At 41.9% G+C, this 20,883-nt stretch overlaps 3 protein-coding genes and 1 pseudogene across 8 annotated transcripts; 3 read left to right on the forward strand and 1 right to left on the reverse strand.

The window, feature by feature from the left end:
• Positions 1 to 478: 478 nt before the first annotated feature.
• Positions 479 to 1,824, forward strand: LOC103999697 (uncharacterized). Its single transcript, XM_009421516.3, has 3 exons — positions 479 to 947; positions 1,091 to 1,339; positions 1,423 to 1,824. The coding sequence occupies exons 1-3, from the start codon at positions 561 to 563 to the stop codon at positions 1,690 to 1,692; spliced, it is 906 nt and encodes a 301-aa protein (XP_009419791.3). The 5' UTR covers positions 479 to 560; the 3' UTR covers positions 1,693 to 1,824.
• A 6,323-nt stretch (positions 1,825 to 8,147) lies between these two features.
• LOC135670977 (non-specific lipid-transfer protein A-like) lies at positions 8,148 to 8,486 on the forward strand. The gene has a single exon (XM_065178787.1). The coding sequence runs from the start codon at positions 8,148 to 8,150 to the stop codon at positions 8,484 to 8,486; it is 339 nt and encodes a 112-aa protein (XP_065034859.1).
• A 2,674-nt stretch (positions 8,487 to 11,160) lies between these two features.
• LOC135670978 (late embryogenesis abundant protein At3g53040-like) lies at positions 11,161 to 12,868 on the forward strand (annotated as a pseudogene).
• On the reverse strand, positions 11,791 to 18,903 carry LOC135582747 (protein INCREASED PETAL GROWTH ANISOTROPY 1-like). Of its 6 annotated transcripts, XM_065178989.1 has the most exons (9): positions 18,541 to 18,903; positions 18,274 to 18,453; positions 17,560 to 17,741; positions 15,405 to 17,300; positions 15,056 to 15,187; positions 14,796 to 14,977; positions 14,603 to 14,714; positions 12,682 to 12,816; positions 11,791 to 12,572 (listed from the first exon to the last, which is right to left on the reverse strand). In XM_065178989.1, the coding sequence occupies exons 4-9, from the start codon at positions 16,626 to 16,628 to the stop codon at positions 12,441 to 12,443; spliced, it is 1,917 nt and encodes a 638-aa protein (XP_065035061.1). In that variant the 5' UTR covers positions 16,629 to 17,300; positions 17,560 to 17,741; positions 18,274 to 18,453; positions 18,541 to 18,903; the 3' UTR covers positions 11,791 to 12,440. The 6 variants fall into 6 exon arrangements, 2 of the variants coding, with proteins under 2 accessions (XP_065035061.1, XP_065035062.1); XR_010512629.1 differs by lacking the exons at positions 17,560 to 17,741; positions 18,274 to 18,453; positions 18,541 to 18,903 and having other exon boundaries at positions 11,791 to 12,094; positions 12,195 to 12,271; positions 12,404 to 12,572; positions 15,405 to 17,168; XR_010512628.1 differs by lacking the exons at positions 17,560 to 17,741; positions 18,274 to 18,453; positions 18,541 to 18,903 and having other exon boundaries at positions 11,791 to 12,103; positions 12,195 to 12,271; positions 12,404 to 12,572; positions 15,405 to 17,168.
• Between the last annotated feature and the right edge of the window lie 1,980 nt (positions 18,904 to 20,883).

Here is a 20,883-nt window from a genome sequence, read left to right on the forward strand (position 1 = left end):
CTTATTGGATATCCAATAAGATAGGGGCTCTAGAGATCTCATATCCGAACCTCTTTTGTACTGCTTCATATGATAAACTAATTCAATTCCTCAGTTATAATATTTTTAAATAAGTTTACAGTTTTTAAAAATTATTATAAACATTTAAAAATATTTTAACTATATCAAAAGTTTTTTTTTTTTAATCTTAAGTCAATTTACTTTGGTTATAATAGCTTTTAAATAGATTTACATGAGGATGTTTGGGTGAAAATTTGTTCTGTATTATGTTGAGAGTATTCTGAAAATTATAAAAAGGTGAGAATATTCCACAAAAAAAAGTGTCTTCTATGCAAAATCGTCTCAAATAAAAATATCAAGAAAAGACGTTTCCTTTTCAATATTCCATTCTGAATTCATGTTGTTTAAAGCATTCACCAACGAAGTTGACACGTATCACGTAAAATCCTCTACGCAGCCCCCTATGCAGACGGCCACGTTTCGATCACCCGCCGCCCTCTCTCTCTCTCTCCAGTCTCCCTCCGTTCCTCCATCGGAAGCGATAAGGAAACCTCGGTGGGATGCTCGCTCGCGTTTCCGCCATGGTGAAGCTCACGACCGCTCGGGAGAGCCGCACTTACGGCCACCTCGCCGCCCGCGATCGTTTGGAGTACATCAACGCCGGATTGTACGTCCTGGCCCCCGTCCTCCTCGTCGGCGGCTTCACGGCCCAGCTCTCCGCCGCCCCAGCCTTCGCCAAGTCCGGCCTCGCCCTCGCCCTCATCGGCCTCGCTCTCGTCCTCGTCGTCAACGCTCATGACCTCGTCGCGCACTTGGCCGGCGTCGACTTCTGCCTCTCCCTGGTGGAGTTCGACGTGCAGCTGGCGCTGGTGGAGTTCTCCGTACCGCTGGCGCACATTGTCGGCACCATCTTGAACTTCATCGGCATACTGTTCTTTTTGATCCAGGTTGGTAGATCATAATTAGAAGAAGAAAAAGAAGAAGCTGATGATGATGATGATGATGGCTTTATTTTTCTTTCAATTTCTATTTTTGGTTTTCCTGTATTTTATCTTTTGGGTATCCAATTTCATGTACGTAACGAGTGTAGATGGAGAAACGCTACAGTCCGAGGCTGGAAAGCCATGCGGTCAACACACTGATATCGGGGCCAATCTTTTGGGTCATCGGTTCCATCCACAACATCTGTCAAGTCTACGAGACAGCAAATGGCCATGTCCAGATACTACAGAAGTGTGTGCAGGTTCCCCTGCTCATGGGAAGCTTGCTCTTCTTGGTCGCCGGAATCCTCAACAACCATGATACCTTCGGGTCAATCCACACAACTTCCAAGATCATGGTAAGTAGTAGCAGATTAATTCCATTCCAACTCATCGATCTCATGTCTTCTCTTTGATTTGTGTGGGTAAAACATGATTGCAGGGGAAGAGTTGGGTTTGGTTGTGCCTGTCGGGGAGTTGTCTGTTCTTTGTGGGGGGATTGCTGAACGTGGTGAAAGTGTCCAAGATGCAGCGGAGGGATGGGGTGAGGCTTGAGAAGCTGCGAGGCACCGCGCACGAGAGCTCGGCCAGACGAAGGGAGGGTCAGCTTCCACTGATCCTGGAGAGCAGCAGAAGGAAGAAAGCAGAGGAGGTTACGCCGGTGGTGCGAATCCCTGCATCAACTCCTCCGCATTACAAGGCGGTGCCCTAATCGGAAGCCAAGCTTGAAACACCGTTTGAATTGGATTGATTAGCCTTTGGATGTGACCGTGGAATGTTGTCGATGTTGGGAAAAAAATACGACAAAGAAAGGATAAAAAACACTATGGAAACAAATAACAAACACAAGATCAAGAATACTTTAGGAAAGATATTTAGGCTTGAAACATGTATAAACACTTTCCTAAAAACGATATTTGTATCATCTTCTTAATAAGATTGTTATGGGTTTGATGTAAATAGTTTTAGTGGATATGACAAGCCTTTAGAAGATCTGTATTGAGCAAACAATAAAGAATCTTTAGAGAGGAATTAAAGAATGTCTAACTCAATCACTTGGAGAGTAAAGAAGAAGAGCATGAAAGAGTTGTATATGTAATTTATCCTCAAATAGCTATTTATAGATATTTTCTCAAAAGAAATAATTTTTAAAAATTAATTATTTTCTCAAAAGACACAACCTTTAAAAATTATAACTATTTTCTCGAAAGACACAACCTTTGATAAATAACTATCAAAAAATAAAAGAAAACATCTTTTCAAATAAATCTTTTAAAAAGAATTTTTTTTTTTAATTTGAACAATTTATAACAATCCCCCACTTGTTCAAATTTAAAATTTTTTCTAAGTGATTAAATAGTATTTATGAATAAAGTAATATATCTTTGAAAAATAACTACCAAAAAATAAAAGAAAACACCTTTTCCAATAAATCTTTTGAAAAGAAAATTTTTTTCTTTTTAATTTGAACAATTTATAACAATCCCCCACTTGTTCAAATTTAAAATTTTCTCAGATTAAATAGTATTTATGAATAAAGTAATATATCTTTGAAAAATAACTACCAAAAAATAAAAGAAAACACCTTTTCCAATAAATCTTTTGAAAAGAAATTTTTTTTTCTTTTTAATTTGAACAATTTATAACAATCCCCCACTTGTTCAAATTTAAAATTTTCTTCAAGTGATTAAATAGTATTTATGAATAAAGTAATATATCTTTCGATTTGAATATTACCTTAGTGTAAGCATTACAAAGTGAAGTCGAAATCCCAAATAGCATAAAAGCTTTGAATTTGTTATTCCTCGTGACAACACCAGTGATACCACACACATAAATACAACATTCTTGTATTCCTCATAAAATCTCGCTTAGCTCTAATATGGCCTTGGGCTCATCCAAGTTTATGAACTTTTATGAGAGAAACTCCAACTCTCAATCGAAGCAGCACCACTTCTAAGTTCATATAGGTGAAGTTCTTATAGTATCTTTGTCACTCTTTGAGATACTTGTCCTAACTTGACTGAACTTCATTAAGAGTATAATTAACTCAACCTCATTCGGTGACAACCAACACTTTAACATCTTTAGATGGGACTCATAAAATATTTCAAAGTGCTGAACCACTCCATATATCAATGACTTGTTCTTATCCTTTGAACTCTTCATTACTCATTTCATAATGTTGAGTAGGGTTGCTATCATTGGTGGATCTTTTATTCAAGGAGTTTTAGCCCCATTCATTTTGATGTTGATCTTACAACTTCTCTTGTAAGAGGTTTGGTGAATGGATCATCCAAATTCTCACTTGTTTTCATAAATGTGAGTGAAATAATCCCACTCTTGATTAATTTTCTCACATAATCATGTCTAAGACTTATATGTTTTGACTTTCCATTATATATTTCACTATATGCACGAGCTAAAGTGGCTTGACTATCACAAAGTATAGAAATTGAATTCACACTCTTAGAAGTCAATGGAATTTCTAATAGAAAGTCCCTCAACCATTCAGCCTCCTTTCCTGCATTTGCTAGAGCAACAAATTCCGATTCCATAGTTGAGTGAGTTATACACGTTTGTTTCTTGCTCTTCCAAGAAACAGCGCCACCTCCCAAGGTAAACACCCAACCAGCAGTGGATTTGTTATCTCCAAAACTCGATATCCAACTTGCGTCAGTATATCCTTCTAAAATAGCAGAGAATTTTGAGGATTGTAGTCCATAATCTTTGGTTCGTTTAAGGTACCCAAGAACTCTTTCAATAGCCTTCCAATGCTCTACATTTGGATTACTAGTAAATCTACTCAATTTACTAGCTGCAAATGCTATATCAGGTCTTGTGCACTGTGTTGCATACATAAGACTTCCTATAGCACTTGAATATTCTAATTGAGCCACTGTTCTTCCAACATTCTTGACTAATTTGATACTTGGGTCAAATGGGGTATTTGCTTCTTTGATTTTTAAGTGACTGAATTTCTCCAATACTTTCTCTATGTAATGAGTTTGACTCAAAACATATCCCCCATTATTTCTTTTTACCTTGATACCTAGTATAGTATCAACTTGCCTAAGATCTTTCATCTTAAATGTTGAAGATAGAAACCTCTTTGTTTCTACAATATCTTTCATGTTGTTGCTCACTATTAGCATATCATCAACATAAAGGCAAACTATCACCATATAGTCATCATAAGTTTTGAGATAAACACATTTATCTGCAATATTATGAACAAATCCATTAGAAAGAATTATTGCATCAAATTTCTCATGCCATTGTTTTGGAGCCTGCTTTAAACCATACAATGACTTAATAAGTTTACACACTTTATGTTCATTTCCCGGTAGAACAAAACCTTCGGGTTGTTCCATATATACCTCCTCATCGAGGTCTCCATTTAGAAATGCCGTTTTGACATCCATTTGATGAACATAAAGATAAAAAATTGATGCTAAAGCAAAAATAATTCTAATAGATGTGATCCTAGCCACAGGAGCATATGTGTCAAAATAATCTATTCCTTCCTTTTGTCGAAATCCTTTAGCAACTAACCTTGCTTTGAACGTCTGGAGAGTACCATTTGTATGATACTTCCTACAAAATATCCATCTACAACTAATAGGTTTGGAGGCAAAAGGTAAATCGACAAGTTCCCAAGTATGGTTTGACATAATAGAATCCATCTCATCATTAATAGCATCTTTCCAAAAAGCAGCATCACGAGAAGCCATAGCTTCTTTAAATGTTTTAGGATCATCTTCCACTTGTAAAACAAGAGGAATTGTTTTTAATACTCTCTCATTAGTTCCTTCTACAAGGTAAAAAGAAATATTTTGAGAATCAATCTCATCCGATCTTAATATTTTTGCTTTTCGTACACGAGTGCTTCTCCTTAATTCATAAGATTGCTCTCCAACCTCTTGTGAACTTGATTGATGTCCAATCAAAGGAATTTCAGGTTGCTCATCAACCTTTTGAGATTTCTTCACTAGTGACTCTTCACTAGTTGAAGGATGAACATTATTACTAGAAGTCAATAAATGTTCAAAGAGCTCCACATCTCGAGATTCTATTATGATATTAGACTCCAAATTAAGAAGTCTATATGCTTTGCTATTTGAGGCATAGCCTATAAATGCACATTTGATTCCTCTAGGTCCCAATTTTGTCCTTTGATGATCATTATTCTTACAATATGCAAGACACCCCCACACTTTAAAATAATCAATGTTAGGTTGTCTTCCTTTCTTTTTAGAGGGAATTCAATATGGAGAGATCTTATTCTTTTTAGAGGGAATTCTATTTAAGATATGACATGCAGCCAATAAAGCTTCTCCCCACAAATTATAAGATAATTTAGCATGCAACAACATAGCATTAATCATCTCTAGATAAGTTCTATTTTTTCTTTCTGCTAATCCATTTTGCTCAGGTGTTCTAGGTGCTGAACATTCATGAATTATGCCATGTTGTTCACAAAACAAGTTAAATTCATTAGGAAAGTATTCTCCTCCTCTATCACTTCTTAAAGCTTTAATTTTCTTCCCCAATTGATTTTCAACTTCTGCTTTATATGCCTTAAAAGCATTAAAAGTATCATATTTATGTTTCAATAAGTACACATATGTGAATCTAGACATATCATCTATAAAAGTAATAAAATATCTATTACCTCCTCTCGTTAATATATCATTTAATTCACATATATCAGAATGTATTAAATCTAACAAATTAGTATATCAAAATGTATTAAATCTAACAAATTGTTGGAAAAAAAATATGACAAAGAAGAGGATAAAAAACACTATGGAAACAAATAACAAACACAAGATCAAGAATACTTTAGGAAAGATATTTAGGCTTGAAACGTGTATAAATACTTTCGAAGGGTTTCTTCATCATCTTTGATTTAACACAAATTTCACATTTATTAAGATCATCAAAATGATAATTTATTAAGCCACACTTAGCCATTCTTCTAATCATGCTAATTCCAATATGCGCTAATCTATCATGCTATAATGAATAAGAATCAATAATATAAATAGAAGCAACATCTTTATTAGCTTTAGAATCATTGTCAACAATAGATAATTTGACCATACCCTCAGCGGAATAGCCTTTTCCAACAAAAGTTCTATTACGGGATAGAATTAACTTCCCGGATTCAAATACAGATTTAATTCCAAGTTTGCTAAGGAGATTCCCACTCACTAAATTTCTACTCATATCTGGTACATGAAGAACATTAGTAAGAGTGACTTTCTTACTTGAAGTGAAAGTGAGTTCCACATTTCCCTTGCCAATCACCTTAGAACAAACTTCATTTCCCATTTGAATCTTTTGCCCTTCTGTGACTTCTTTGTAAGTCTTGAAGAGTCCCTTATCATAGCAAACATAGACGGTAGCACAAGTATCGTACCACCAACCAGAAACCTTGCCAAATATGGCATGCACTTCGCTCACCGTAGCGATTATATTATCATCTCCCTCAACGGAGTTGACTTTTGGTTTCTGGTCTTTTTTAAATCTGCAATCCCTAGCAAAATGACCAAGTTTTTCACAAACAAAACATCCTCCACTCTTTAGTTTCTTAAATTTTCTTTGATCCCTTTTGGGGCCAAAATGATTCTCCTTGTTTTATTTGCTTTTGTTGGAATTCTTAGGCTGATTCACAACATTTGCTTTTATATTGCAAAAAGAGTTCTCACTCTTATCTCTCATCCTCGATTTCTCCTCGATTCGAAGATGTTTTTGAATTTGCTCCAAAGTGATATCTTTGGAGTCATACAAAATCTTCTTCTTATACCCTTTCCAAGATGAAGGCAACTTGGCTATTACAGCCCCTACTTGAAAAGGTTCAGGAAATTCAATTTTTTCAGCCTTCGATTGATTAACAATGATCTGCAACTCATGTACTTGTGCCAAGATTGGCTTGCCATCCACAAACTTGTAATCAAAATATTTAGAAATTAAAAATTTCTCTGTACCTTCTTCCTCGGCATGATATTTGAATTCTAAAGCATTCCAAATTGCTTTTGCAGATGGTTCCACCATATAAAGATCATAAAGCCGGTCTGAAAGAGCATTGAGAATGTGTCCTCTACACATGACTTTATCTTCATTTCTTTTCTTTTGTTCAGCCTTGATTTCATCGGTGTCATCGTCGGTTGGATCAGGAATTGGTTGAAGATTTGGATCAAGCACATAGAAGATCTTCAAAGCAGTCAACATGAACTTCATCTTGTCTTGCCAACGGGTAAAATTTGTTCCATCAAGAAGATCCAAACGAACAAAATCTTGATTCAATAATTTGATGGTATTTGTAGCCTCCATAGTAAATTTGTATAAACTCACAAGATATCGTTTTTAGATTGTTGGGAAAAAAATACGATAAAGAAGAGGATAAAAAACACTATGGAAACAAATAACAAACACAAGATCAAGAATACTTTAGGAAAGATATTTAGGCTTGAAACATGTATAAACACTTTCCTAAAAACGATATTTGCACCCTCTTCTCAATAAGATTGCTATGGGTTTGATGCAAATAGTTTTAGTGGATATGACAAGCCTTTAGAAGATCTGTATTGAGCAAACAATAAAGAATCTTCAAAGAGGAATTAGAGAATGTCTAACTCAATCACTTGGAGAGTAAAGAAGAAGAACATGAAAGAGTTGTATGTGTAATTTACCCTTAAATAGCTATTTATAGATATTTTCTCAAAAACACAACTTTTGAAAATTAACTATTTTCTCAAAAGACACAACCTTTGAAAATTATAACTATTTTCTCGAAACATACAACCTTTCAAAAATAACTATCAAAAAATAAAAAAAAACACCTTTTCAAATAAATCTTTTGAAAAGAAATTCTTTTTTCTTTTTAATTTGATCAATTTATAACAGTGGATTCGTTTATGAATCGATGGTTGTCCAGTTTGGCTCTCTCTCTCTCTCTCTCTCTCTCTCTCTCTGTTGTGCAGGCTCTTCGCGGCGCCCAACTAATACTGCAACGCCCTTGCACCACGTAGTTTACGCCATCCGCTTACTTTGCATGACACCACTCTTTTGCATGCGGTGGAGCATTCACGCGGCTATATATGCCTGCAGGAGCTTCCTAAATCATACCACCCTTCGTCTTCTCCAGCTATCTTGAGCGCCATGGCTCGCCTTCTCGTTCTTCTGGCGGTCATCGCCGCCGTCTGGGTAGGGGCTGCCGCAGCGATCCTGCCGTGCGAGAGGATGACGCAGATGATCGTACCCTGCGCTCCGTACTTGACGAGCCATGTGGCCGTTCCGGGAGTCGGGTGCTGCAATGGCGTGCGCGCCCTGCCGGGGATCGCCCAGACCCACAAGGACCGGGTGGTCATCTGCAAATGCCTCAAGATCGTCGCCGGCCACTTCCCCGGGATCGACAACAAGCGTGCCATGGGTCTCCCGCGCCTGTGCGGCGTCCGCCTCAACTTCTCCTTCTCCCCCTCCACCGACTGCGACAAGTGAGACCCTTCCTCTCTTCACCAGCGGTACTCGAGGTCACATCACCGTTACATGGCTCTTTTCCCACTTGCAGACTCGCAGCAGCTGAGGGACTCGAGAACTATCTGCATTAGATCTTACGGAGGTTTTCATGAACGACATGTCTAAAGCCAGTAGTCACATGTAGTCAGTGGAGGATCTCTTCAATCTGATACCACTTCACTTCTTAACGGAGATCTTCTAAAAATCTTTGCATGAACTCCAATCCTTCAGCTCCATATGTGAATCAGATACTATTTTATTTGGGTCAAAAGGTTATTATAATTCATTAAGCTGGGGTTTGGTCCTTCCAAAGATGAAGGGGTCCAGTAGACATATAATGGATAATATCCATAATTATTGATATTATATATAAAAAAATTTATTTATTGATTTTTCTTTTTTGATTTATTTAACTTATTCTTTATTTTTTTTCTCACTGTTCTAAGAGAAGACAAAAAACCTTTTTTGTATTATTGGCATAAGCAGTGGGTTTTGTTAATTTCATTGGAATATTAGGCCATAGATGGATATATTCCTAAAAAAGAGATCTCAAGAACTCACTGCTGGAGCAGTAGTTTTTGGGTTATCTCGAGAAGCGAGTTTCTGAGCTTTTCTTGTTTAGATCATTGGTCTTAATTCATAGAAAGAAAATGAACGTAAACTAATCGCTACAACTTCATCAATCTTTGTCAAAAGAGTGTTGCAGGTTCAATTCTTAATATCACATCTGAATGCATAGAAAATGGCTCATAGATGCAGCAATCATCATGCACAGAAGCTATAACTTGCAGTATATGCAGCTGGGGTGGTAACATGGTGTGGAGACTCCAAGTAGTCTTATTAGCTCTCAGACCCAAATGAAGAGAGAAGATGATATAAAGACTGTTCCTAGTAGTCTGTGCAACGATCTCTCTCCGTCTCCCTCTCTCGTTGCGCATCAGCGATATCCTCCGGTGGGGATGACATGATCCGCATTCCGTATCTACCATCCATCAATCCTCAGGGATGCTCTCCAGCATCGGTCGCCACGCATCACTGCTCGATCCTTGTTGTCCGGCCTCTGTTCTTCTTTGCAGCTCGCTCACGATCTTGGCCACCATCTCCTCCTCGCCGCGGACGTACATGGCCAGCAACTGAGCTGCCTCCTTCTTGCTCACCATCACCTTCAGCCTCATGGCTCCCTTCTTCTCACGGTCGTCTTCCTGCTTCCCTGGTGAGTTCTTCGGCTTCTTCGACGTACGAATCCAGCGTCTTGGCGAGCATAAAACAGGGAGCTTTCGTCTGCCAGTCTCGGAAGCCATGGTACTCTCAGCTTCCTGAGCCAAGCAGCCAAAGAACTTCCTCATGGGGATACAAGGAAAGAGAGAGAGAGAGAGAGAGAGAGAGATGGCGAGCGAGCATAAAAAGTATAGGAAGCGAAACATAAGAGGCAATTTATAGACAACATTTACTTCACTGTTCATTGAATATGATCGAATGAGATATGTGGTTTGACGGTCAACAAGCAGAGCACACGAGGCAGCCCGCCAAGGATGAAGTTTGAATGGCTCAAATGTTTGTTCAATCCATGCATCTACCTGTGACCTTCAGGTAAAGGAAGACTAGCAGCTAAGTTTCCATGGCTCGACAACGTGAAGTTACAGTCCTCTCCAACTACACCCAACAACTCACGGATCTGTAAGCATTCGAGATTCCAAATCGTTGCGAAGGAAAAGATGAAGGTGTCAATTCTTTAGACTGACATATCATATTCTGCTTGACATATATGTATGCATATGGTTTATGTTGGAAGAGGTGGGTATAATAATCTTTTCTATTGCTTTGACTATTTCATGGCACACCGGATGAGAGTTTAGGTTGGATTTCTCATGTCATTGGCATCGAACATCTCTAGGAATCGAATAGTCTAAAGCACACATGGGTGAAATCATGCAAAGACTTGGCAAGCCACAAAGAAATCTGCGTTCGCTTGCTTGCGTGCGTACGGAGTAGAGTACTCCTCCCATTTCTTAGCTGACCATCTTACATGACAGTCTACCGATTACAGCTTCACAAGGCACGCTTTCATACGAAGAAGATGACGAAAACTGTCTTGTCTGCCGTGGCGTGCACAGGTCGCAAGGACGGAATCATGTTGCGGAGGCTTTACGGCGTTTGCTTGTTCCGGCATCACGACAAACACATGAGAGCAACGTGACGGGATCGTGAATCGGACGGCTGCCCAAGGAGTTGCGTCGTCCGATCACGTGATTCGTGATCGAATTGGGTTAAAATCGATTCGACCACGTCGACGCGCCTGTGATGGAGTCCGATCCTTGCACGCTTCTTAACATGTGACTTGGGGATCCCCGCTGCGACTCACGTGCCAAGGAAGATGGGCTTAATCTGGATCCGATCGCATCGAATCGGGTCGAAATCGATTCGATTCGAGTCGACTCGACCACGTGATCAGAATCCAATCCAATCGAATTGAAATAACTTCAAGCCGATTCGACTACATAGATGCACGCATGTGATCGAGTCCTTGCACGCTTCTTAACGCATGATGGACGGAGAGGGATTCGCACCGTGCAATATTCATACTTTGATCATCATTAACTTAATAATAATAAATACGAGCAGTTGCCGGAGAGTGGTTTCTGAAGAGGATGAGCAAGATATGATAGAGTGCATGTCGCCGGAGGAGATCGGCGGGTACCGCGCCTCGCCCAGCAGAACTCTGTAGAGTCCATCAGGGCGGCCGAGGAGCGGTTCGAGAAGGCCGAGCAAGCCGGTGCCGGGGTCCTCCACGGGACCAGAGACACCGTCGCCCATGGCCTCGGTGCTGCGGGGCTCTGCGCCGCCGCTATGGGCACCGAGGCCAAGGACAGGGCTGCTCATGGGGCTCGTGCTGTCGCTGAGTACACCACCGAGAAGGGGGTCCCTGGCCAAGGATTCCGCGGCTGAGAAGGCCCACGCCGTGGCGGAGGTTGCCGCGTAGCAGGCTTCTTCGGTGAAGGATACGACCGTCGAAAAGAGCCGTCAGGGGCTCGAGGTCGCAAAGGATGCCGCCGTGAGTGCAGGCGAGTCCGCCATGGACTACGCAGAGCAGGCCGCGTTGAAGGCCAAGGATGTCGCTGTGAGTACCGGCGAGACCGCGAGGGAGGCAGCGACGAAGACGAAGGACGCCACGGCGAGTGCGGGCGACACAGAAGGCAGAGGAGGCAATAGAAGCAGCCAAGAGAGCCCTGCAGGCAGGGAGAGCAAACGCGGGGCAAGCGAAGGTATACAATTGGGAGAAATCAACTAAAGCGGAAGTCTATGAAACTTGTTATAGAGCATTAAACGTTGGATACATCTCTATTGCTGGTGTAGGAAAGACTGGTATCGAAGACGGAAGAAACGAAGGAAGCAATGGAGGAACTAAATCAGCATCCAGGACAAGCTAAGGATACGGCCATGCAGACAGGAGAGCGAGCTAAAGATTACGCTGGAGGAACAGCTGCCGAGTTCAAGGTAATGAAAGCTATTGTAATTACCTAAAGACTCAAGAAGCACTTACTACATCATTCATCGCCTTGAGCTTGGTGATATTGATCTGCATTTCCGATCTAAAACACCTATGAACAGTTTGTTAGTACTCGGAACAAGAAGAAGATGAACTGTTTTGAATTCAACATTTAAGCCTCAAATTTGGCTACTGGTAAAAACCTGGAGAGGGGACACAGAAGGATAAAGAGAAGAAACCATCCATGGCAGGCAATGAACGCGTGGGGAAGAGGAGGAAACTAGGCACGCAAAGAGCTCACATCAGAGAGTGAATGAATGCTAGTTTGCAACAAATAGCCTACGCTTCTGTGCTGTATCAGGTAACGTGAATAGATTGCTGAAGTCGTATGGATCAAATGGGTTTGTGCTACCTTTGCAGGCGTAGACGCATGCATGGTTGTGCATTGCCTAGCAGCCGGATGTGGACTTGCAATAAAGCTTCTGCCGGTTGTGATTTTGGAGTTGTAGGTGGAGGGTGCGAGCTTTGTTCTTGAGCTCCTGGAAAGCTCGCATTGTTTCCGCATCAAAACCTCCTGCAAACTGGTGGTGATCATAGAAGAAAAACCTCATTACAAGTCCATATTCGCAAGCCAAAAAAGTTTTTCTTTTTATCCATGAAATGTGATTGCTTCTGTTTAACCGGAATCACCTGGTGTACTCTGAAGGCAAATCTAACACCCTGAAGCATGAGTTCCTCTTCTTCAGGGTTGCCTGCTATGATCTCCAGCTCGGAAGAGACTCTTTTCATGTACTTCATTGCCAGTTTCCCTGTTGCTACCTTGATCTGAATGTATATATAATCATGTTATAAATTGGTTGTGAAGTCATTAATTGGCCTTTTGATGCTTCAGATTGCCAACCGAACTTGGAAAAAAAATAAAAAGAGGAATACCAAGTTGACTGACGCATCCATAAATTGTTATAGCTGTGTATGTGCCACCAGAGAAAAACCCTAAAACTCTTAGCAATGGTAGATAGTAGCCACAAACGCTGAAGAATCAGATTCTCTGATCATGATGAGTTCATTAAGATCACACCAAGTAACAGATGCTCGAGATTAGTATCTCTGATTTCAAACTCTAAATCAAACCGATCAACCTATCGAGTTACAGTTCTTTAAGTTCAACTTATCCAAACTGATTCCAAACCTAGCCAGTGCTTGTATCCTTTTGTGCGTAGAAAGTTTACATTTAAATACCATTAGATATCAAACTTAGAACAAATGCAACATTACACAATTCTAAATCAAACATCTGTTAGGAATGAAAGAGCAAGGAAACGATAAAAACAGAATACTACGATGCAATTAAAAAGAATCATTTCGATCAAGAAAACCAATGTAGTATTTAAACAAGAGGATAGACATAGAACACTTACAAAATATTCCCAAATGTATACTTCTTATCTTGCTTAATGAACTATGATCCTATTTATAGGACCTAGTGGTAACTACCTCACTCCACCAGGTCACCCATGATTGAATTAGGTGTAGAAACCACCCTATTACTTTAAGATCATGGGTCACTTCTTAAAACATGCCTATAACTACCTAGAACATGATAACTACCTAGATAACTACTATGAATCAATTCTCAACAACGTCCTGCTACCATATGCTTAAAACAAGAAATTGCCCAAACAAAATTTCGATAGGTAAATAAGCAGAATTTGGACATCTTCCTCACTGCGTTTTACATGTTTAACTACCTCTGTAAGACTTGTATCTAGATTGACTAGAGAAGAGGTCCATAGATGTGTGGGTGAGTCAACCAAAAACTATTATTGACTACAGTCTATAATAGTTTACCTCGTATATGTCACTTGTTGATTTGACTACAAGATTGTAGCTGTCGTTGAGGCTAAATCTTGATCAGAACCACTACCAAGTTAATAAACACAATAAAAGAACGACATCGTATCCCCTTTCAACACTAACCAGACTTTCCATTTAATCATCACTACCCTTTTCATTGCTAGGATTAACAGATCATGTACAAAATAATGAAATGCTATTGTAAGCCACATGGCAAGAAAGGCGCTTCCTATCATCTTCAATCCTAATCAAACTAAAACATGAACTTGTGGCCTTATGACAAAAGAACGCAGAGAACCTGACGAGATCAGTGACACTACCTTACTGTCAAGAACCTTACTGTCAAGAATCTTAGAATTCACAAGTACGGTGGTGATCTACAGTGCAGTCCGTGTATGTCCTCCCTCCCCCACCCCTCTCTCTCTCTCTCTCTCACTCTCTCTCTCTCTCTGAATGAAAACCATCAATGGCCCCTCGTTGATTCCTCGGTAACGTGAGGAAGCGAATGCATACGGCAGAATTATTCTTGTTGTTATTATTCTACAATTTCCAGCTAAATATCTCCAACGTAGAAGAAACAAAGTTCTGCACACTGTCATCCTGTTTCACGTGTGCGCCCCTTTGGTAAATTGGCCTGTCTCCAGATCTAAGTTTGTCCTTGGCCACCTAGCGTTCTGGTCCTTTGTTCATCAAAAGAAAGATAACGTTGCACGCCATTGAACTAAGATGAAGAGACGAGCAAAGCCTGGTGAGTTACCTGGTTAACGTATCCGCTCTCCAGCATCCATTCCCAAGGAATACCAAACCCCTTGTTCCTCTTCGTGGCAGCTTCCCTTGCACGTGAAAGGTTGTATACACCTCGCTCCAATCTATCAAATAATATTAGCATTCTCAGTTAATAGCCTGGTTGGAAACAGAACAAGAAGGGGGGGTGGGTGGGTAATGAATACTTGTCCAAGAGCGACTGCATCTTCTTGAGAGAGGAAGAGCAGGGCTGGCGAGGGTCGTCGCGGAACGACGACGCCTCCGACTCCAACTTCTTGAGGTCGCAGTAGCCGAAGGCCGCCTCGCGCATGGCGTCCGCCTTGTGCTCCGGCCACTCGAAGTGCTTCAGCACCGCTCTCTCGTCCACCTGCGACGTTCATCACCCGATAACCCAACACACCACATCAATCTATTTGCCCAAAACAGAGATTCTGAAGAAGAATACCAGGAAGGAGAGCTCGTCGTCGAGCCATTTGACGAAGGTGACCACGTCTTCGACGTTGGCGAACGCCGCGTGCTCCACTTCCTTGATTAAGAATCTAATGAGGTCGCCCTGCGTCTCCACGTCCGTCTTTATCTGCAATTAATCGAGCAATTAAGACCGCAATTAAAAGAAGTGGACAAAGTAATTAACCCTTATGGTTCCGATCCGCTGTTTGATAACTGGCAAGATGTGTAAAGAAGCACCAACGAGTTGTTGCCACGTACACATGAGTACAACGAAACACATGTACCAACGGTCAAGTGGCACCGGTGACGGTTTCGAGGGAGTGGGGGAGGGGAAGGGGACTTACGGCGAGGAGGTGCGCGGAGCGGTTCTCGATCTCGCCGATCATGTCGCGCGCGTTGGAGACGGATGCGGCGGCGGGAGGCGCCTCCTGCACTCCGCCGCAGGACTCCCTCCTGGAGTCCCGCCGCATAAGGGAGTGGTAGAATTCCACCACCTCCGGCACCCGCCTCACGCTTGCTGCCGCCGACCTGGACCCCAGCGTTGGCGGCGGGGGAGGTGGAGGCGGAGGAGGAGGCCGCGCTCCGCCTTGCGGTGTGGATTTTACCGGTGGGGCTGGCGGCGGGATCGGCGGGAGGCACGCCAAGCTGGGGCCTTTGCTTGTTGCGACGCGGGACGTGGTATGGGAAGAAGACGACGAAGAAGATGAGTTCGAGGGGTTACAGGACATCGAAGGCGTGGGCGGGGGTTTTGGAACCCTGGATGCTCGGGGTCTCAAGACCTCTTCCTTGTCGCCGCCGTGAGGCTGTTGATGCACCCCCTCGATTACCCCTCCATCCGCCTTCGGATTTCTGCATTCTGGCCTTTGGACCTCTTGATTGGGAACAATGTTGGCGGATTTGGGTGGTTTGCGCAGGCTTTTGAGGAGATTCGATCTCGCGGAAGCGTCAATGAGGCCTTGGAACCTCTGCGACGACGAGCACTCGTCCATCTCCCCTGTCCCGGCGCATAGCCGCCCATTGCCCTGCTCCGAAGCCGCCTTCTTCAGCTCGTCCAACTCTTTTTCGAGATCATTGATCCTCCTCTCCCTCCGCTGGTTCTCCTCTTCGCCGCTCCGTATCTCAGAGCTCAAGCCCTCGACTTCGTCCTTCAGGGCCCGGTTCTCCCCCTCCAGGCGCTCGATACGGTCACCGGCCCGCACCAGCTCCTCGCGCTTGTCGGCGATCTCCTTCTCGAGGAAGGGCACGATGGCGACGGTCTCCCTGAGGAGCTTCTGCTCCAGGAGCTGGGTGCGGAGACGGGACTCCTCCTCCTGGAGCTCCTCCACCAGGCGAAGCAGCTCAGCGACGTAGGGCGGGCGGGGCTGGACCTGGCCGGAGGCGCGGGGGAAGTAAACGCCGAAGGATCGAGCGAACGCGGCGGTCGTCGTCTGATGAACCCCCTCCGCCGCCGGTGACGACTTTTGGGAGACCGGGGAGGAGGAGGGGGAGCGGCGGGGCGTCGCCATCTTAGGCGTGGCGGGGCTGCGACGGAACCCCATGGCGGCCTTCACCTTTCCCGCGACCATCATTCATAAGCCTTGCTGGGTGTTGTAGCGCGAGAGAGAGAGAGAGAGTGAGGACTTCTCCTCTGCCGCTGCTTTTGTTTCGTTTTGCCGGGTGATACAGTGTTTGAAATAATGGCGATGTAAAGGGTCAAAGGTGGGAAAAGCATGGTGTTCTGTTGTCCCTTCGACTCTATATGCGTTAATGAGTTCCAAATTTCTACATATGGTGTATGTGAATGGATGCATAAAGCTAGAGCGGAATAAAAATTTGAAAGCAGAGAAAAAGTCACCGAAGCGGGCGCTACAGCAGGCTTTGCAAAGCAAAGCGAGCGCTGGGCGATCGATTCGGATTCAGGTGTCTGCCCGCGTGCGCCATGATGTCGAATTCTATTCAAATTAGCCTGCCGTAGCCCCATGACGGCCCCCGTTGTTACTGGGAAATGCGTGGTTGGGCCCGAGACAGGCAATGACCATCGCGGACCATCCAACGGAGGAACGGGCTCAGGTGTGTGAGAGAACATCGCGTTCCCTGTCTGGGTGATACAGGCGAGCTCCAGCCGCCAAATGATGCTCCTTTGGGCCCCGCTCGACCACCAATCAGAGACTGGTGGTGACCTGCTTGCCGTGTTGATTGACCATATTTCTTTTTCTCCTTTCCTTTCCGTTCCTTTGTGTCTCTCGTATACTAGAAGAATTCTGTGATCATCTTCTGCAAGCGCATTTATCAGTCTAATTTAAAATATATAATGATCATTTTTAAATTACCTAAACTTTTAAATGATTAAAAAAATTAATACCATATCAGGGAAATATTTATTTGCTTCCCACTTATTCTTCATTCGAACATGCATTATATATTTAAAATTTTATATATTTTCCAGTAATTCGAAGATAAAGAGTCAAATTAATCAGTCAATACGAAGAATGAATAATCTTTAAAGTAGAATTTATTTACCAGCGGAAATCAGAGAGGGATTTGTTCACTAGCGGCTGGTCTTTCCCAGCTGAGCAGGAATCTTTGCATCAACGGAATCCAGGCCCAAAAGCAGCAGGATGCGAGCAGATCTGATGGGCACGCTGTTCTCTCGTTCCTTTCTCTTCTCTTTTAGCCTGCCTTTCCTCGACTTCGTAGCTTTCCTGTTGCAGAACCCATCAGATAAAGCGTTAAAAGCTGATAATGGAGAAGGTTGCAGTGGTTGGCACCACCAACTCCTAGAGAGGTATAGCTGACGAGGTCTCGTGATTTGGAGTCATGATCACAGTGTGTCTGTGATCTTAAAAGTGGAAGCTGTGGAAATAGAGTCAAAATCGAGAGGAGAGTGAGACCGAATACACAACTGTGGTGGTGTACACATACTTCCAGGAGGTAAGCTTGCACTTCGAGCTCGTACCGGTGTGATGTGAGCAGGTCCTTCCGATTCCCTATATCAGAGCCGTTCATTGACATGTGAATGGGATCCGTAGATCCTTGGACCAAGTGCACATGTGACACTGCAAAGTCATGAGTACTACCGAGAACAAACTATTCCTAGCCTCCATGAAACACAGCCGTCATGTTTTCCTTTTCGACTAGACATATGATCGAACACCTTAAATGCGGTTTGTTGTATGAACCATAGTGATCATATGATCGCTTCTATGTAGAACAGAGGAGGAGGAGAAGACTCACCGCATTTGAAAGGATTGATGATGCTTACGCCGGAGCAGAGTATTGTGGTATCAGGACAAGTAGTTGAACCTCATCATGTACCCGGTTCTGGAGCCGTGGTCCTCTGGATTGCAGGTCTTATAGAGCGTCAGGTAAGGCGGGAAGCCGCGCCGTGGCCTATCAATCTCTTCGCACCAAACCCTATCACCGACATGGTTTCGATCACGTCCATGCCGTTCGCGACGACTTGGGTGACATGGTACGGGAATACTCACTTCCGATACGAACCTACCGGTGAAGAGATTTGCCCAAGAAGTCCCTGCAGTCTGCAGCCTCGGATGTCAAGCTTGGATTGCGGACCGCACACCCAAGACGAACGATGGGGCAAACGGCCCGATTGCGACCTTGCAGCGCGCCGCCAGCCGGAGAGCAATAGCTTCTTCACCCAGAGGGCTCGTTCCTGGAAGAAGTCGAACGGGACGGTCCTGACAGACGACGGAGTCGACCTTCTCGGCCGTGTTCGGCGGCTGGTGCGACAGCACGATCAAGCAGATCGGAGATCGAGAGTAAGCATCTCGCGAGCAAATAAGCAAACGCAGACGGCGGATAGGGTGAAGTGACGACTGATCGATACTTCGTGTGAATGATTTGATGCGATCACCGACTTTAATAATACCAATCGAAACCAGAAACATAAAATAAATAAATAGTAATAATTTTTAAATAACACCTTAAATATTAATTTGATGAATAATGTATCTATTAATTTAAATATTTAAAATTCATTCGATATATTTTCGAAAGTGACTCTGAATTCTATATTCGTAACTTATCGTTAAAAATAATAATTTTTAAATAACAAAATTTATTAGTCATATTGATTTGAGCTTAAAGTAGGATTCCCATTCACTACAGGTGATAGGATTTGCAATGAGGCCAATAGATACTTACTTGGGCCAAGAAAATAAACAATTGGGCCTACGATCCTAATTCACATGGACCTCAGTAACTCAAGGATTATAAGCATTAAAAATAGTTATATAACTGATTTTTCTCATCAAATATTGAATTAGTATCAAATTATGTTAACACGGACTCATCGATTTTAAAAATTCATTAGAGCCAAGGTTCATTAAAAAAACAAGTGAGTAAAAAGATATATTAAATATTATTATAAAATTTTTCGAAATTTATGTGAGAGAATGAACAAGAAAATTTATGTTTGAGTGGGGATAACTCAAGCATCTTATATATAATTGATCTTGTATGGTGAATAATATAGTCTTTTTAATAAATATAAATAAAAAATATCAAATCATATTAATCTTGTGTATACTTTTTAGTATATTTTTTATTATTGATCTTTATTTTTTATTTTAAAAATTTTCTCTCTCTTCCAAAAGGTGAATAGGAACCTTGTAACAAAGGTGATGAGGATTAGAAAAGACTTCAACTGAAGTTGATAGTACTACATTTATCATACCTCCAATATAATCCAGTTCAAACCCTAGCATAAACTCGCTATACCTAAATACTAGGTCGGCTTTGATACTAAATGTCTAGATCAAACCCTAGCATAGGTTCACCATTCTCAAATATTTAATACTAAATGTCATGATTGGTCTGATGGGTTAATTGGTCTATCAATTTCGTTTAGTCTAAATCACTGACCAAAATAAGTTGATAATAATATACTTATCAAATTCTTATAAGCCAATCTTAATCTTGCTCATTAAAAACTAATTAAGGTGTTACATAGATAGATATCAACAACTACAATTCTCAACACCATAGATATTATTTTTGAGTTTGGACAGGCTCGTTCGGTGGTAAGGATGGATGGATGTGGATGGATCAAGCAGAAAGGAACGCTTAAAGGGGTGTGGGTGTGGGTGTGGGTGTGATAGAGAAGAGAGCCAATGCAGTGTAAAGAGGTATGGTCATGCCATCATCTGATTCCTCGTGCTGGAGGCAACGATGAGAAGAATGGGAAGCCATGCACTGCATTCACACTGTAAGCCACTAGCCCCATAGCTTACCCTCAAACTACGAAAATGATGACATATGATATAATACTCTTATTTAATTAACATTTATAAAATAAAATTTGATTAACATAAAAAATCACCTATGAATTTAAATTTATCCATCAAATATATTTCTGTTAGAGTTCAAATAATATGATTGATATGTCAGCACCATACGCTAACGTGTTAACTCAATTTTGATTGACACGATCATTCATCGTCACATCCACGTCTCATAGACGCCCTCTAAAAATATTATATGAAGGGTAGTTATGCATTCCCAGATTCGACATAAGTTGATGATAGTTATGATCAAACCTCACGCCCTCATTATTATATGAACCACATAATGAGCGAGAGTAACGATCTCAATACCAACTATAAAAAGAGGATGCACATAGAATATTTCAAGTTTGACTTATCCGACTAGATCACTAACTTAAACTTCGAATGAGCATCATCGAAAGTGCCCTCGACGTAGTTTTGCAAGGGTTCAAATACTACTTGAAGGAATTCACCTTGATACCTTGGATCTAGATTGGATTTGAATCAATATCCAACTCCAACAACCAAAACATGCTTTCACAATTACAATAACCAAAGC

Source organism: Musa acuminata, unplaced genomic scaffold (genome assembly GCF_036884655.1).
Source record: "Musa acuminata AAA Group cultivar baxijiao unplaced genomic scaffold, Cavendish_Baxijiao_AAA HiC_scaffold_1137, whole genome shotgun sequence".
NCBI classification, from domain to species: Eukaryota; Viridiplantae; Streptophyta; class Magnoliopsida; order Zingiberales; family Musaceae; genus Musa; species Musa acuminata.